Below are 17,624 nucleotides of genomic sequence, written 5' to 3'. Positions count from 1 at the left end.
CTCCAAAGCCTCAACCCCCCCTTGAGGTGCGTTTTTAAGCGTTTGGCAGCTGCTCACTGCGACTGATGCTGTGGCGCTGATGAATCTGACCTGCAGCTCATGCTGACCCGGGGGCGACCCGGGGGCGACCCGGGGGCGACACGGGGGGCGACCCGGGGGCGACCCGGGGGCGACACGGGGGGCGACACGGGGGGCGACACGGGGGGCGACCCGGGGGCGACACGGGGGGCGACACGGGGGGCGACACGGGGGGCGACACGGGGGGCGACCCGGGTGATCCAAGACGCCACGGGGGATGAACACATGCACCCGATGGGGTCAGAGACGCTGATGACAGCACGATGTGGAAACGGTACCACAACAGAGGTCAGTGTGTGGGTGAGGGTGTCAGGTCAGGAGTCAGAGGGCACCCTCCCTGACCTCTGACCTGCCCTACCTTTTCTGACGCAGATGAGCTCATGAACGCCACAGTTCCGCTCCCCACCTGGAAACACAACGCAGTTTCAATGAACCACTGTGATGAGCAAAGACAAACACGAAAACACACTCAAACATGAAGAGACACATTTAACAGGCTGATGACAACAATGTTGTCTGTGCACCATGTGTGGGTGGACAATCACGCTTCCACCTACAAGATCTTTTCATCAAGCGGTGCATTCAGGGCCTCCTGATTACATAGATGTTAAGAGTTATGTTCATCATAGAAAAAAGGGTAGAAGAATGATCATCCCAGGAACAAGATGCAGTTCCTGAGTTGAATAAATAATGAGGTCGCCCCCGCCACCAGTCAAGAGTGGGCGAATGCCACCTTCGAACTTGTCAAGCACATTGAGAGGTTGGGAATGCTTACGAACGGCCTCAATGTCCAGTGTTCCTCAAGGGGTGCTAAACCTCTGACACCATGGGGGCCCTCTTGGTTCAGGAAGCAGATTGGTCCACGATCCCTGGGACGTGATAAACAGGCCCGACACATAGCAGGAGAAGCAGGGACGCTAGGGTGATGCAGCAGCCTGAATCTGACCCCGTTCACTTGGGAGTGTTTTCTGATGAAAACAGCTGCCAAAATAAGACTTCTAGAGATTTTATGCTGCTACTACATGTAAACCAGGTAAGCGAAGCTCAAATTGAACTGAACTTTTTCTGTGGCAGGACACCAACATTTAAAAATGTTTCAGCCAAACGAGCTGTTGTCCAACTGATCAACGTTGAGCAGCTGTGTGTAGGAGGAGAATCGCATCACACACACACACTGTTAGCATCTCTGTGCTCTTACACTCATCATACACACACCACACACTGTTAGCATCTCTGTGCTCTTACACTCATCATACACACACACACTGTTAGCATCTCTGTGCTCTTACACTCATCATACACACACACACACTGTTAGCATCTCTGTGCTCTTACACTCATCACACACACACACACTGTTAGCATCTCTGTGCTCTTACACTCATCATACACACACACACTGTTAGCATCTCTGTGCTCTTACACTCATCACACACACACACTGTTAGCATCTCTGTGCTCTTACACTCATCACACACACACACACACACACTGTTAGCATCTCTGTGCTCTTACACTCATCATACACACACACACTGTTAGCATCTCTGTGCTCTTACACTCATCATACACACACACACTGTTAGCATCTCTGTGCTCTTACACTCATCATACACACACACACTGTTAGCATCTCTGTGCTCTTACACTCATCATACACACACACACTGTTAGCATCTCTGTGCTCTTACACTCATCACACACACACACACACACACTGTTAGCATCTCTGTGCTCTTACACTCATCATACACACACACACTGTTAGCATCTCTGTGCTCTTACACTCATCATACACACACACACACTGTTAGCATCTCTGTGCTCTTACACTCATCATACACACACACACTGTTAGCATCTCTGTGCTCTTACACTCATCACACACACACACACTGTTAGCATCTCTGTGCTCTTACATTCATCATACACACACACACTGTTAGCATCTCTGTGCTCTTACACTCATCATACACACACACACTGTTAGCATCTCTGTGCTCTTACACTCATCATACACACACACACTGTTAGCATCTCTGTGCTCTTACACTCATCACACACACACACTGTTAGCATCTCTGTGCTCTTACACTCATCACACACACACACACACACACTGTTAGCATCTCTGTGCTCTTACACTCATCATACACACACACACTGTTAGCATCTCTGTGCTCTTACACTCATCATACACACACACACTGTTAGCATCTCTGTGCTCTTACACTCATCATACACACACACACTGTTAGCATCTCTGTGCTCTTACACTCATCATACACACACACACTGTTAGCATCTCTGTGCTCTTACACTCATCACACACACACACACACACACTGTTAGCATCTCTGTGCTCTTACACTCATCATACACACACACACTGTTAGCATCTCTGTGCTCTTACACTCATCATACACACACACACACTGTTAGCATCTCTGTGCTCTTACACTCATCATACACACACACACTGTTAGCATCTCTGTGCTCTTACACTCATCACACACACACACACTGTTAGCATCTCTGTGCTCTTACATTCATCATACACACACACACTGTTAGCATCTCTGTGCTCTTAAACTCATCATACACACACACACACTGTTAGCATCTCTGTGCTCTTACACTCATCATACACCACACACACTGTTAGCATCTCTGTGCTCTTACACTCATCATACACACACACACTGTTAGCATCTCTATGCTCTTAAACTCATCACACACACACTGTTAGCATCTCTGTGCTCTTACACTCATCATACACACACACACTGTTAGCATCTCTGTGCTCTTAAACTCATCACACACACACTGTTAGCATCTCTGTGCTCTTACACTCATCACACACACACACACACTGTTAGCATCTCTATGCTCTTACACTCATCACACACACACACACACTGTTAGCATCTCTGTGCTCTTACACTCATCATACACACCACACTGTTAGCATCTCTGTGCTCTTACACTCATCATACACACACACACTGTTAGCATCTCTGTGCTCTTAAACTCATCACACACACACTGTTAGCATCTCTGTGCTCTTACACTCATCATACACACACACACTGTTAGCATCTCTGTGCTCTTACACTCATCACACACACACTGTTAGCATCTCTGTGCTCTTAAACTCATCACACACACACTGTTAGCATCTCTGTGCTCTTACACTCATCACACACACACACTGTTAGCATCTCTGTGCTCTTAAACTCATCACACACACACTGTTAGCATCTCTGTGCTCTTACACCATCATACACACACACACACACACTGTTAGCATCTCTGTGCTCTTACACTCATCATACACACACACACTGTTAGCATCTCTAGCTCGTCAGCTAGGCTTCTCATGGCAGCAGGTCGACCCACGACACCACAGACTTCCTTCAGCCACACGTCCCGTCCAGGATGGAAGATCAAAGAATATCCTCTTGATATTTTTATATTTGATAAATTTGATATTTGATACTTGTTCAGTCAAGACATCAGGCCCAGTTGGGGTTAAAGAAATATTGTTATACCAAAATGATTGTATTATGAATGAAACTTTAGATTACAAATGTATTCATCCTTTAAACGAATTAATGAGCGCAACAGAACCACTAGATTTTTGTGTTATTCTGTAGCATCTCAAATATTTTTTTACCAGTCATTTGCTTGAGAACGTCTTTCTGGAAGGGTTTTGTTTCATCAGGTCGTTGGTGACCATACGGCTGTTGTCACGGTGTAGGGAACAACGGTTGACTTCTGGGTAAGCTTCAACTAAGCCGATTACGAAGTGGATCAAGACTTAACCAGGTAACCTGAGAGTTACCACATCAAATGGCATTAGTCTGCAGCAGCTGAACATTTGTGGTTGCTGCACATTTCCTAGAACTTGTTTCTGATGGATTACAGATCAGCGCTTATCAGGTTCTGACTACAAACTGCTTCTATTCAATAAGATATTTGGGGTTGCTTGATTATCATGACGAAAACCAGCCAATTAAGCTCAAACACCGCTAAAACGGTGATAGACGCTTCCAAGGTCTCTTTCCACAGAATTTCAACGTTTCCAGCACTTTGATAATAAATCACACAGAAGCTCTAAAGCTGCTTATCAGCCTCGATGTTATATAAAGGTTTTATTTTATTTTATAAGGTTGGCGTTTAAAACAACTCAGTAGTTCAACCCAAATCTAAACCAAATAACTGCTTTTAAATGTGTCTTTTTAAAGTCTTTAAAGCTGATGAGCCAGGTCGTAAAGAAGCAGTGAGGCGACACAGCAGCACCCAGAACCAGAGGCGAGCAGAGCCGCCAGAAGGCTCTCCCTCCCGGCGGAGCTGTCCGTTCAGCACCGCCGCTCGCAGCACGCTCTGCCCCGGCCCCTCCGACTCTGCCCCGCCCCGGCCCCTCCGACTCTGCCCCGGCCCCTCCGACTCTGCCCCGGCTCCTTCCACTCTACCCCGGCTCCTTCCACTCTGCCCCGGCCCCTCCGACTCTGCCCCGGCCCCTCCGACTCTGCCCCGGCTCCTTCCACTCTGCCCCGGCCCCTCCGACTCTGCCCCGGCCCCTCCGACTCTACCCCGGCCCCTTCCACTTTACCCCGGCCCCTTCCACTCTACCCCGGCCCCTCCGACTCTGCCCCGGCTCCTTCCACTCTGCCCCGGCCCCTCCGACTCTGCCCCGGCTCCTTCCACTCTGCCCCGGCCCCTCCGACTCTGCCCCGGCTCCTTCCACTCTACCCCGGCTCCTTCCACTCTACCCCTACCCCCGCCCCTTCGACACCCACCTGCGCCCCCTGAACGCTCCACCAGTGCAGCCAAATTACCGACTCATCCCAATTACACAACAATCGCCACAAAAAAAATAATGTGATCCAAGAGACCTCAGCAAAATAAGCCCGAAAAATGAGCTGTGACTTGGGAAAGTTAATAAACCGAAAAACACAAATATTATTGCCTACTCACCATCAATCGCCATGATTTTCTGGTTCGGCTTCCACCGGGGGGGCAGAAAAGAAGGTGGGACGTACCACTGCGAGAGTAGCGTGGGGGAGCCGCTGTGTTGGTACGGCCCAAAAAGCAGCGTTGATAATCCATTATATTGCAGAGGTTTTCCGTTGATTAAGGAACAGTATGTAAAGAAATGTATTCAAAGTAACCATGAAATGGCCCTGATATGTCAGCGGACATTGAGGAATGATGTTCATTTCAAATACTTCTATCACTGTCAACAGTAGTCCAGCCATAAGATTCTCGTTCCAAAACCAAAGGAGTCAGCCCGTTACTGCAACGCACAGCACTTTAACACTATTACATTCAGTGTAATACAACATTTTGTAGGTTTTTTTAATATATATAATTTTTGGTTTTGTAAGTGAAGTATGTTTAGTAATACAAGTCCTTTCCTCGTGTCTCATGTGGGATTTTAAACTTACCTATTCAACATTTTTAATTAATGCTAAAAATCAACCCTTGAATGTATAGAAGAAAAGGAAGAATAAGTCCAATTACACTCCAATAAGTCACTCACCGTGTTGCCACATAATAAATGCTCCCGCAAGAGATCATCTGCATTATTAATCTGCATGAAAAGCTTTTGGGTTCCATTTAAATAAAGTCCAACATGGCATCATCATGACTTTGTTTTTTATCTGCTTAAAAACACTTTTTTTAACCACTGTTACCTATTTTATTCATCAAATTGTTCAGGATTGTGTTTATTTTTAGGGACTTGGTGAACTTCAATGTTGTGCAGAGAAAGGCTTAAAAAATGAGTAAAATATCCATAAAGCTGAGCTGCTCATATAATCCGGTATAATCAGAGATGTCTGATCTCTGGCTTTGCTCCATCCAAACCTTTAGCGCCACAACTCCACCGTGCACATGTTCTCTAATCGCTGCCCGGCCTCATGGAGCTCACGCTCTCCTGATGAACTGCATCCTCCAACATAATCCAGAAATATCAACGTGCTGCCACTAACCTGACCACATGCTACGTCTGCCCACCCAAAACATCGCTATTCTTCCCATGTCACTGTGTCACCGTGACTCCTTTTAACCCTCCAACATCCCAGTTAGGGACCGCGCCAGCAGCACAATGGGCTGGGAGTAAATAACCAGTAAATAACCAGGCAATCACCCACCTTTACCTGAGGTTAGGTGGGTCCACTCGTGTGCTCAGGGACGAGCTTCGGCTGCTAACTACGGCCGTATTAACAGGCTGGGGAAGGGTTCCAGGCATGCATGGTGTGCTGCAGGATGTAGACGTTTGTATCAGACACAAAAGTAGCCAAAAATTACAAATCATTTAGAGTTTTATCAAAATGTCTGGAAAGTGTGTGCAGCCTCCATTTTTGATGATGACTATACAAGAAGTAATGATGCATCTGTTTTCCAACTGATTTTCAAAATCTTGTTTGGTATGAGACTAAATTTTAACATTTAAGATCATGGCCAAGGAAAGAGGGAAGGAAGGAAGGAAGGAAGGAAGGAGGAAGGAAGGAAGGAAGGAAGGAAGGAAGGAAGGAAGGAAGGAAGGAAGGAAGGAAGGGCTCATTAACCTCGTGTTTGATCCATAACCAAAATCTGATGACAGTAATTTCATTGTGTTTTCATTTACCGTATTTTGCTGTATATATACTGTTTATGTATATGTGTGTGTGCGCGCGTGCGTGCGTGCGTGCGTGTGTGTGTGTGTGTCTAACAGAGCTGAGTATAGGCGTGAATCTAAGGACAGAGCGGCCCAAGAAATATGACAAACTGTCCACATCTGAGGCCCTGGCTGCCTGACTGAAGAGGTACAAGAGAAGCAGAGGCAAGGAGAGTCTCCTCTCCTCTCCTCTCTCTCCTCTCCTCTCCTCTCCTCTCCTCTCCTCTCCTCTCCTCTCCTCTCCTCTCCTCTCCTCTCCTCTCCTCCTCTCCTCCCCCCTCCTCTCCTCTCCTCCCCCCTCCTCTCCTCTCCTCCCCCCTCCTCTCCTCTCCTCTCCTCTCCTCTCCTCTCCTCTCCTCTCCTCTCCTCTCCTCTCCTCTCCTCTCCTCCCCTCTCCTCTCCTCTCCTCCCCTCTCCTCCCCTCCCCTCTCCTCCCCTCCCCTCTCCTCTCCTCTCCTCCCCCCTCCTCTCCTCTCCCCTCCTCTTATTCTCCTTTAAACTACACTTCATTTATTTATAGTAGTGTCCTGTTATGAAACGACTGTTCATTAAATGTAAGAGCAGAGTTTCTTATGCAACCATTTCAGGGTAAAGAAGGCAGAACAGTGAGGGGCTGTTGCCATAGTAACCTCCCACACAAACTGGAACAGACTGGACTGCTAAAATTAAATGAAAGAATCCAACCACATATGAGACCCATTCAGTTGACGATGGACCAGTATTCAAATAAGATAAAGATAACATGTGAGGTCCTTCCCAGGTTACATGTGAATACTTGGAAGTGAAACCCATAAACTGCTTTTTAGGCCTTGAAATTTGAAGAATGTGTGTACTATTTATTCAGAACAAACACTAGCAGGGGCCCAAGAGAGCAGGCAGGCCTCCTAATAACTGCCTATCTGCCACCCAGAGGGTATTTACAGCATATCCAGGGTAATCTGCAGCCCATTATAACAGCCAACGCTTTGGTAATGAAGCAGTAATAAACTCTTTTTGTTGCTTTTGTTGTTGCTGATGTTGGACCAATACAGGTTGGTATAGGATTGATGGTTTCCCCGGACGATCTCGATGATCATCTCTGTTGAGTGTCCGTTGCAGTCTGATCCAGTCCTGGTTTTGGGCTGGTCCAAACCAGATGGTGACAGCTTCATCTGCTGCCGTCACCCACATGTTGGGAAAGGCGTCGCCATGAGAGGGCGCGGGGAAGTGACCAGTGGAAACTTTGGCTGACATCTTCAACTATTTCGTCCTCTAGGTGAGACTTGAATGTTTTAACAACCGAAAAGTCGCCCTTTTCATCGACACTTCTGTTTCTCCATTAATCAAATAAACCGGGACACAGTCAACTATTCCACGAACCTTTATTTTGTCACAAAAAACGTGCACATTCTTTTAATGCTCTTCTCCCATTCTATCAGCTCCTACCTCCTCATAATCCTTCTCCAGGGCAGCCATGTCTTCTCTGGCCTTCGAAAATCCTCCCCCCTCCACGCCCTTACCCTCGTACCAGTGAACAAAGGCCCGCTTGGTGTACATCAAGTCACACTTGTGATCCAGGTGAGCCCAGGCCTCTGCAACAGCACATCCCTGGACCTTGGCCAGATGTCCACCAGGAACAACCGTGGGGGGCTGGTAGTTGATGCCAACCTTGAAACCAGTGGGGCACCAGTCCACAAACTGGATGCTGTGACTGCTCTTGATGGTTCCAGTAGCAGTATCCACTTCTTTGGGCACCAAGTTGGCCTGAACTCCATTAGATCAACATTGAGGGCACCGACAGACTGCAGTAGGTGGGATGTCCAATATCAAGGTTCCTGCAGCAGATAGGTGGCCTTTTTGTCCACCGTGAAGACAGTCGTAGCACTCCAGGCTTCTTGCCATAGTCAACGGACAGCCACTCCATCACCAGGCAGGTAAAACCAGAACCAGTGGCACCTCCAAAGCTGTGGAACACCAGGAAGCCCTGAAGGCCAGTGCACTGGTCAGTGTGATATCAGATATAAAAGTTCAGTTACGAACTCAGTCCAAAATGGCATCTCACCTGTTTTGTGGTTTCTGTCTAGCACATCGATGATTTTTTTCCATAGTGTTTTCCGTAGTGTCCACGAGCATAATTGTTGGCAGCATCCTCTTTGCCACTGATCAGCTGCTCAGGATGAAGGAGTTGGCGGTAGCTCCCAGAACGCACCTCATCTATAGGGGATAGCCAATGTTATAGGAGGAGCTTCCTGAGTCTAGTGGCTACAATCGGTACACACACAACATTTCACCTATCACAGTTGGTTCCTGGTCGACAAAAACGTTTTCCAGCTCCAGACTCACCAAAGAAAGTGTTGAAAGAATCGTCGCCTCCGCCGATGTTCTTGTTGCTGGGCGTCAGCCCATCAGGCTGGATCCTGTGCTACAGGCATTAATGCTCAGATCTGGACACCAGCCTGGTCTGGGGATGTGGAGATCACTCACACTGGGGGAAACAAATGGGTAGATGAACGTGTTCCAGGCCTTTGGTCACATACTGAGAACATTTACACGGCACTTGAGATTTAAGAGGGATGAAGGAATTCTGTTGTCGAGATCCTGATACTACACAACTGTCATTTTAGGCAAGTATTGTGGAAAATGAAACTAACAGAATGTAATAAATTCTTTAAGGGATTCTTTATGCATTTTTTAGACGTTTAAAAAGCTCTAAACCTTGATGCACTTCCAGCCAGTCCCACCACTGGTTTACACCAGCGTGGGCGCGCTCGGTGTGCGCCAGATGTGCTCTGGTGTTTAGGGCAGAGTCGCGTGCTGGTGATGAGGTGGGGGAACAGAAAAGCCCCCTGTGTGCGCGCGTTTTGACTCAAGACTTTGTCGGGGAGAGCGCGTCTCCGTGCGCGTTCAGACTAAAGGGGGCTGTCCCCCCCCACCCCCCACCCCGCACTCCGTGATTAAATCCAGCTGTTGGAGAAGTGCTCGGTGGGGCTCTTCTATTTGCTTTGCTAACTATTGTGTCGAGCAGCCAAGTTGGGCAGCAACGGGACGGAGCTCCGCTCGGCCAGTCGGTGAATGAACCCGGGCTCTGCTTTGGCCTCAAGGCGCATAGTTGGGGTGGCGCTCAGAGCCCTGCTGGGTCGTCGAGGAGGGGATCTGGGGAGAGTTTCCAGTGGTCCAAAGAGAGCAGAGGACATGCGTGGCGTCAGGTTTTGCTCTTCCAGGTCAGTATCTCAGCCGCGTTCTCTCGGGACGCTTGTTCCCACTTCCTGTTTTCTACGAGGCTCTGTGAAAACCTGAAAAGGCGCGTTTGTTTTTGCAAGATGTGGCCAGCTCTAATAAGGGTTAGCATTCATCGCTCTCTGAAACCCAATGGAACAATATTTACCCTCCTGGTATACTTACACACACACACACACACACACACACACACACACACACACACACACACACACACACACACACACACACACACACACACAGAGACCGGTATCAGCTGCATCAGTCTTGTTGCCCCTCCAGATGTGAACGAGTGTTTGGATCAACCTTGCAGCCACAGCTGCTTTAACACCTACGGCTCCTTCATGTGCAGCTGTGAGGAAGGATTCGAGCTGACGTCTGATGGAACTTCCTGCATCGGTGAGACCAAACAACTCGCGTGTGAGCGTTAGCGCCCTCTAGTGGCAATGGTGCTGAAATACCCTCTCAGGAGTTATCAACCACATGGGGCGGCTGCAGGAGAGCAAGCCTCAGCCAGCAGGAGCAGATCAGTCTTTTACTGTTTTAAACCTGAAAACATAGACACAGCCCACAGTAGAGACAACTCCTCAGGACAGGATTCCACCTCCGTCACGACCTGAAAGAGAAGGGACGCTCCTCTGAAGGTAACAATGTTCATGGATTAACCAGAGGAGAAAGATGGGTTGAAAGAGGAGTAAAAGAAGCGTCTTTGATAAACTGGAAAAGCTTCACTGAACAGAGGAGGGAGCTTAGGCACCAGGGCTGTACTGGGACCCTCCCCAGGAAGATTCACAATGATTAACACCCAAGATTCCACCAGTTTGTTTAGAAGAGAAGAAGATTCGTGGATCGGAGGTGGTGTCACACCCTGCTCCAGCCCATGGACTCAGTTCTTTTCCACTCCCCTGCTCACCCCACACCCTCTGATCACACACCTGCCCTCACTCACTGATCACACACCTGCCCTCACTCATCAATCAGTTCACCTGCCCTCACTCATCAATCAGTTCACCTACCAGTATATATTCTCCAGCCTCACACTCACTCGGTGCCAGATCGTTATTCGTTCCTGATGACCTTCCAGCGTATTCCTGTTTGCCTGCCTGCCCGCCCGCCTGGTTCCGATCTTGCTTGTTCCTGACCATTCTGTTTAGTCTGCTCCCCTCTGTCTGCCTTCTGCCCGATCTCGACCTTGCTTGTCCCCGACTATTCTGTTCTGCTCGCTCCCTGATGAGTCCTCTCTGTTGTCTGTGTCCGACAATAAAGCGGTGTTGTCCAGGAGTTTGTCAACGCCTGCCCTGTCTGCAACCAGCAGAAACAACTACGCCGAGCACCTGCCGGGCTACTGCAACCTCTGCCGGTGCCGCATCGACCCTGGACACACATCGCCCTGGACTTCGTCACCGGGCTGCCCCAGTCTGCGGGGAACACTGTTATTCTGACCATCATCGACAGATTCAGTAAAATGGCTGACTTCCTGCCCCTGCCTAAGCTGCCGTCGGCAAAGGAGACGGCCCAACTAGTGATCCAGCACGTCTTTCGGCTTCACGGCCTACCGGAGAGTGTGGTGTCAGACAGGGGTCCTCAGTTTGCCTCTGTCTTCTGGAAAGAGTTCTGCGGGCACCTGGGAGCCACCGCCAGTCTGTCCTCAGGATTCCACCCGCAGACCAACGGCCAGACGGAAAGGATTAACCAGGACCTGGAGATGGCCCTCCGGTGCATGGCGACACGGGACCCGGCCACATGGTCGACCTTTCTGGGCTGGGTCGAGTATGCCCACAACTCCCTGATCAGTTCGGCAACGGGAATGTCGCCGTTCCAGTGTGTTTTTGGATATCGACCCCCCTCTGTTCCCAGCTCAAGCAGGCGAAGCATCTTGTCCCTCTGCAGCAGCTTATGCCCGCCGCTGTAGGCGGACGTGGGCCCAGGCTCAGGCCAATCTTCTGAGGGCGGGCGCCCGGCATGAGGCGGCCGCCAACCGGCACCGGACCCCGGCCCCCAGATACAGTGTGGGACAACGCGTTTGGCTATCTACGCGGGACCTGCCTCTTCGGGGTGATTCCAGGAAGATGGCCCCGCGGTTCGTGGGACAGTTCCCCATTGTCAGAGTCATCAGTCCGGCGGCAGTCAGACTCTAGCTTCCCCGGTCAATGCGCGTGCACCCCACCTTCCACGTTTCTAGGATTAAGCCTGCCCACGAGAGCCCCTTGGTCCCGGATCGCCCGGCCCCACCTCCCCCACTGCTAGGGGCCCGGCATACAGTCAGCCGGCTCCTGCGCTCCAGACCCCGCGGCAGGGGTCTCCAATACCTGGTCGACTGGGAGGGTTACGGACCTGAGGAGAGGTCCTGGGTACCAGCACGTCACATCCTGGACAAAGAGCTAATTCGGGACTTCCACACCAAACACCCGGATCAGCCTTCACGACCCAGGAGAGTAGGTCGTGTCAGACCTCGGAGGCCCGAACCAGACCTGGAGGCGGAAAACGAGGACCGTGGGTTGGAGTCGTCAGGGTCACAGGAATTCTAACCCACCTTCCAGTTTCCCCCTCCTCCCACCCTGGCTCATGGGACTTTTGGGGGACGTCGGGAGCCGTCCCTTGGGGGAGGGGGAAGGGGGGGGGGGGGGGGGGTTGTGTCACACCCTGCTCCAGCCCATGGACTCAGTTCTTTTCCACTCCCCTGCTCACACCACACCCTCTGATCACACACCTGCCCTCACTCATCAATCAGTTCACCTGCCCTCACTCATCAATCAGTTCACCTGCCCTCACTCATCAATCAGTTCACCTGCCCTCACTCATCAATCAGTTCACCTGCCCTCACTCATCAATCAGTTCACCTACCAGTGTATATTCTCCAGCCTCACACTCACTCGGTGCCAGATCGTTATTCGTTCCTGATGACCTTCCAGCGTATTCCTGTTTGCCTGCCCGCCCGGTTCTGATCTTGCCTGTTCCTGACCATTCTGTTTAGTCTGCTCACCTCTCTGTCTGCCTTCTGCCCGATCTCGACCTTGCTTGTCCCCGACGATTCTGTTCTGCTCGCTCCCCGGTGAGTCCTCTCTGTTGTCTGTGTCCGACAATAAAGCGGTGTTCAGCCAGACTCGTGTGTCGCATTTGGGTTCTTATCTAGTTCCTGACAGGTGGAGCGTCTTCGTCCAGGTGAATTCTCCTCATGCAAAGAGGAATGGAAAAGAAAAGCCCAGAGGTTGGAAGACCAAGCTTCAGCCCTGCAGATACCCCAGCTGATCAGAGAATCCATCCCAGTAGGACCCTCAGCCCCTGATCCATGAACCGTGATGAAACCATCACTGCTCTAGATCCCTCTACCTCCCATTGCTTCTCTTTTGTTCCAATGATCAAGCTGTTTTTCTAGCAAACCATGTTTTCTTATTGGGTGAATGTTCTCATTCACAGTCTGACTCCTGCAACGGGAATCCTGGAATGTTCCTGTGTGAACTGGCAGACTCTAATTCATTACACATTCTGTTCCACAAAGGACTTCAAAACTCTCTGCTAACATAATGAATCAGTCTTGTGACTGAGCTGCTGCACCTTTTAAACAATGGCAGTTAAAAATGATGTTTTAATTTATGAGAAGATGAATGTGACTGTTAGATGTTGGAGCATAAAGGAAGCTCACGAATCTCCTGAGCAGCACAGGAGGGAAGAGAGACCTTAAGTGTGTTGCTGTCCTGTTGACATTCTTTAACTCTTATGATGGAGGTCGAGCAGCTGGTTTCATCGCTCCCTCACACAGTGTACCGTCACTGAGAGTCACTGTGTGTCTCCTCTGGTAGACTTCATGAGGCATGTTTGAAGGAGTTGGGCTCTTATAAAGGATTAATAGTTATCCATGTTGTCCTTCTAGAGTCCTGAGGGGAAACTTGTTTTGGGGGAACTATCACGCTCCTAAAACCTGCGGAAGCTCCTGCAGGATGTTCTGGGACTTCACAGAGAAGACACTGGGAGCATTGGGACATGAGCAGCCTGTGGAGTCGTGTTTTATCCTGCGTCAGCCGAGTCATGTTAAAATACAAATTAACTCCAGAAGAGGGCGCTGCAGTGACACTGGTTTTCCTGGGGTGGTATGAGGCGGGTTCAGAGGCAGGGGGAGCCAGAGGAAGTGGAAAGGAGCTTGTGCATGTGTTGTGATACGTGATGCTGCTGACCCGCCCCCACAGGAAACCCAGGAGACGTGTTTCTGTGGCCCGACACCAGTCCTCTAGTTCCTGTGGTGGTTTCAGACGCCACTTCCAGACATCATTAATCATCATCATCTTCACCATCATCATCACTAACAGGCAGTGACATCTTTCACTGTGTCAGAACTTGTGGTAATGTAGCAGAAAATGTTATATAACCTCACGTGTTATGAAGTTCAACATTCATGTTTCAGACGTCTTTGAGATTTGCCATGTTTAACTACAACACACTGAACACCAACTCGTAGCTGAACAGGGAAGCATTTCTGAACCCTGGCCGGGGCCCTGGTGGCCTCTGTCCAGTAGTCCCAAGAATATTACCCAACATTAGTGAAGGAAAACAGATATAAGGGGGACAAACATGATTATGCCTCCACAAAGGACCTTTTTAAAGGTTCTAAAGCAAATGAAAGCTCATCTAATGCAGTTTCTGTTTCCCTTAATTCATGTTTACAGCAGCCTAGTGTCCCCTGAGCCCCCCACTCCTTCAGCACAGCAGCCAGCTCCCCCACTGCTGCTTTTCTTGTTGTTTCTGGCCCAAACCTGAGATCCATCTACTCCAAATATGGGACCCTCATAGCTGAATCATACCAGGAAAATGACGGCACTGATCTGGGGGTGTGAGTGATAGCTAAGGCTGAAGCTCCAGTTTCTCCTGAATGAGGAGCTGTGAGGAAGCTGAATGTTATCAATCCACTGGTATCTATGGAGGCCTCCATAAGCTTGTGTTGGAGATGTTGGAGGAGGATGGAGGGCACAGGGTGACTGGATGGGTGCCAGGGCTCAGAGCCCCCAAAAGAGACCCCACTGGTGGCCAAGCACTCAATGCTGTGAGACACCACAGGAAGTTGTTTCTTTCAATTAAAACTTCATGTCTTTTAATATGGAAAAAGTCTTTTTTTTACATGAGTGTTGGGCTACAAAGCCTGAAGTGTGAATCACAGACACACACATTCCCCAAAAATCCACGCAGCACATAACTCTAATCTGCAAAAACATTATTAAATACCATGTTGACAGTTCTATCTCATTTCTCAAAGAAAGTTCACCAAGAATTGAAGAAGTTGCATAACAAAGCAGGACGTTAAAAAAACCCTCGTCCCATCTGTTTAGTTTCCAACAGCTTGGTTGTGTTGGGGTCCGGGGTGGTGTCTGTTATTTTCCTCCAGGGGGCGTTACAGCTGGCCCTGTAGGCAGGCGCACCTGTGGGCGAGTGTGGGCGCTGCCTACTTAAGGAGGGAGCGCCTGCCTATCGGGCCGGAGTGTCCTGCTGTCTCTGTTGCTGTCCTGTTTGTTTCCCGGCGCGCTCCAGGTCTCCATGCCGTTCTGCTGGGCCGGTGAGCGTGCCGCGCCCGGTTCCTGGGCTCCCCCCGGCCCAGGAGGACTGCGTCTGTCTTCTGGGTCTCCACGGCGCACTCGTGGTCTTCCTGCTGTCTGCTGGGCCGGTGAGCGTGCCGAGTCGGGCTCCCGAGTTCTCTGACTGCTCCTGGTTTGAGGACTCTCCGCTGGACCCCACGAAGTGCGGATCCTTACTCCTGAGCTACCCGCAGTCCGGGAGGACTGTGTGTCTTTGTGTTGCCCCCCCCAATAAAACTCATTTGGACCCTCTTAGCACCGTGTTCTGGTCTGCTCTCGGGTTCTCTCTAAAACCCATACCGTAACAGGTTGCCGAGTTGCAGCAACGCTCCCTTCCATTGCTCACTCGTCTGCACCATAAATAAGGTCAGTTTGAGTCAACAGCTTCTAGTCTTTCATCTAAAACATGTCCAGTCCTTTCTCTTCATCCTACTTTGTTGCTTGACTGTAAACATTGTTGGTGTCTTTAACTTTTCTCCATATCACAGTTTTGTCCACCGGTTCCTGTCAGCCCAGCGGAGACCTCCAGGGAAACCTGTCCTTGGCTCCCCTACAGCTCCAGCTTCTGTCATCTGCCACACAGCTCAGAGGCGTCTGGACCTCATTGTTGGACCAGGGTTTTGCCTCACATGTAGCTGTTAATATTCATTTAGTGAAATTAATTGACAATCTTGAGAGTTGAAAAATGTCTGAAACCCGCTGCTCTGGTGACTCCTTGGTGAGGTCCACCCCTGGCCAGGCACAGTACACTAGGAACCCCGGTAGGTAGCGCCCACTGGGTAGTTCACTTGGGTAGTCCTGGGTAGTTCTGGGTAGTTCACTTGGGTAGTTCGGGGTAGTTCACTTGGGTAGTCCTGGGTAGTTCACTTGGGTAGTTCGGGGTAGTTCACTTGGGTAGTCCTGGGTAGTTCACTTGGGTAGTTCGGGGTAGTTCACTTGGGTAGTTCACTTGGGTAGTTCTGGGTAGTTCACTTGGGTAGTTCTGGGTAGTTCACTTGGGTAGTTCTGGGTAGTTCTCCATGGAATTTTGGTGTTTCTGTCCTTCTGAGATGTTTGTGAAGTCCCTGGAAATCGAGTGGAACCCGATGCTTCCTGTTCTGAAGCCTTTAGTCAAGGACATCAAGCCTCTGAGCGCGTGGCGGTGGCCTTTCCAGCACCGCTGCAGGTCACCAAGGGCCGGGGTTCATTGTATCATTATTGGATGTCTTTCCTTCGACGTCCCCAAGCAGGTTGTCTTAACGTCCCTCCGCAGCAGTCAGAATGCAACCCGGCGAGTCCAATCCTTTCCTGGCCCCGCGCCCTGACGTGGTGCCCCCCCCCCCCCCCCCCCCCCCCCGCTGGAGTCCATCTCCAAGGCCCTGCCCATGTTCACGCCTGGGCCGGCCGAGACCAGCGCCGAAGCTGTGCTCAGACGTGATGCACACGGGAGTCCAACCAGAGCCCAGACAGAATTATTTCCCATCCTCTGTTTTCCATGAGGCTTTAATCTCACATTCCTTTTCTAGGCATCGATCTGCTTTTACCATCTCCACCTCGCTACAGTCATTAAAAACAGATCAGTGTCGTTAACCTACACAGTTCTGTTCACATCAGAACACACTGGAGGCTCGGTGCATGTGGGCGGAGCCAGTCCTGACGTCTCTCTTCTCTTTCATCTCCTGCTTTCATCTCAGTCCTGCTGGACAGTTGTGATCCGGGACTTGCCTGAAAACGTGAGGCAGCCGACAGAGGTTCATGCGGTCCAGCACATCTGTTAAACCCGTTAGGACATTTCTTGGCCTAATCTTGTGTTTTCCAGACACCCGCACTGTGATGTGTAATAAAGCCAGTAATAGAGGCTGTAACAGGACAGTGGTCGGCACAGCCTTACGGTGCTCTAAAGGTGGGTGAGGGACGCGGCCATGTGGCCAAACCAGGGCCTGTTTTCTATTTATCGGCACAAAAGACGTTTTGTAGGCCAGGTGCCTGTTTTGGGATGATTCTGAAGTATGAGGATGGTTGTTATCAACATGTTTGCAGAGGGTTAGAACATCAGCCTGAGCCGAGCGGTGCAGCTCCCAGGATCCCTTCTGGTGGTTGAAGCTGTCACTTCTTATTGTGTAACA

General features: G+C 50.0%; 2 protein-coding genes and 1 long non-coding RNA gene across 7 annotated transcripts in view; 1 reads left to right on the top strand and 2 right to left on the bottom strand.

Moving 5' to 3' along the window:
* syt14a (synaptotagmin XIVa) overlaps window positions 1-5,113 on the bottom strand; it is a 19,717-nt gene extending 14,604 nt beyond the window's left edge. For 4 of the 5 annotated variants that reach the window (XR_008954296.1, XM_057058886.1, XM_057058887.1 and 1 more), the window contains exons 1-2: window positions 5,059-5,098; window positions 437-484 (exon numbers count right to left, since the gene is read on the bottom strand). Coding sequence is in view for 4 of the 5 variants with exons in the window: in XM_057058886.1 (XP_056914866.1) it covers window positions 437-484; window positions 5,059-5,071 (61 nt within the window). In the remaining variant the exon portion in view is untranslated. Of the gene's footprint in view, window positions 1-436; window positions 485-5,058 lie in introns of all 5 variants that reach the window. The other variant, XM_057058885.1, reaches the window with a different exon arrangement.
* Window positions 5,114-7,280: 2,167 nt separating this feature from the next.
* Window positions 7,281-8,500, bottom strand: LOC130540212 (tubulin alpha chain-like; the record flags this gene model as incomplete). Its single annotated transcript, XM_057059201.1, has 1 exon — window positions 7,281-8,500. A coding segment is annotated over one exon (366 nt), but the record flags the coding sequence as incomplete, so codon positions are not given.
* A 1,037-nt stretch (window positions 8,501-9,537) lies between these two features.
* LOC130540213 (uncharacterized) lies at window positions 9,538-15,774 on the top strand. Its single transcript, XR_008954332.1, has 2 exons — window positions 9,538-9,942; window positions 13,830-15,774. It is a non-coding gene; the product is annotated as an uncharacterized LOC130540213 (long non-coding RNA).
* The last annotated feature ends 1,850 nt before the right edge of the window (window positions 15,775-17,624 follow it).

The sequence above is a fragment of the Takifugu flavidus genome, chromosome 16 (assembly GCF_003711565.1).
Source record: "Takifugu flavidus isolate HTHZ2018 chromosome 16, ASM371156v2, whole genome shotgun sequence".
Taxonomy (NCBI): Eukaryota; Metazoa; Chordata; class Actinopteri; order Tetraodontiformes; family Tetraodontidae; genus Takifugu; species Takifugu flavidus.
Note: the sequence above shows the minus strand (reverse complement) of the source record. Positions and strands in the feature narration are given on the sequence as shown.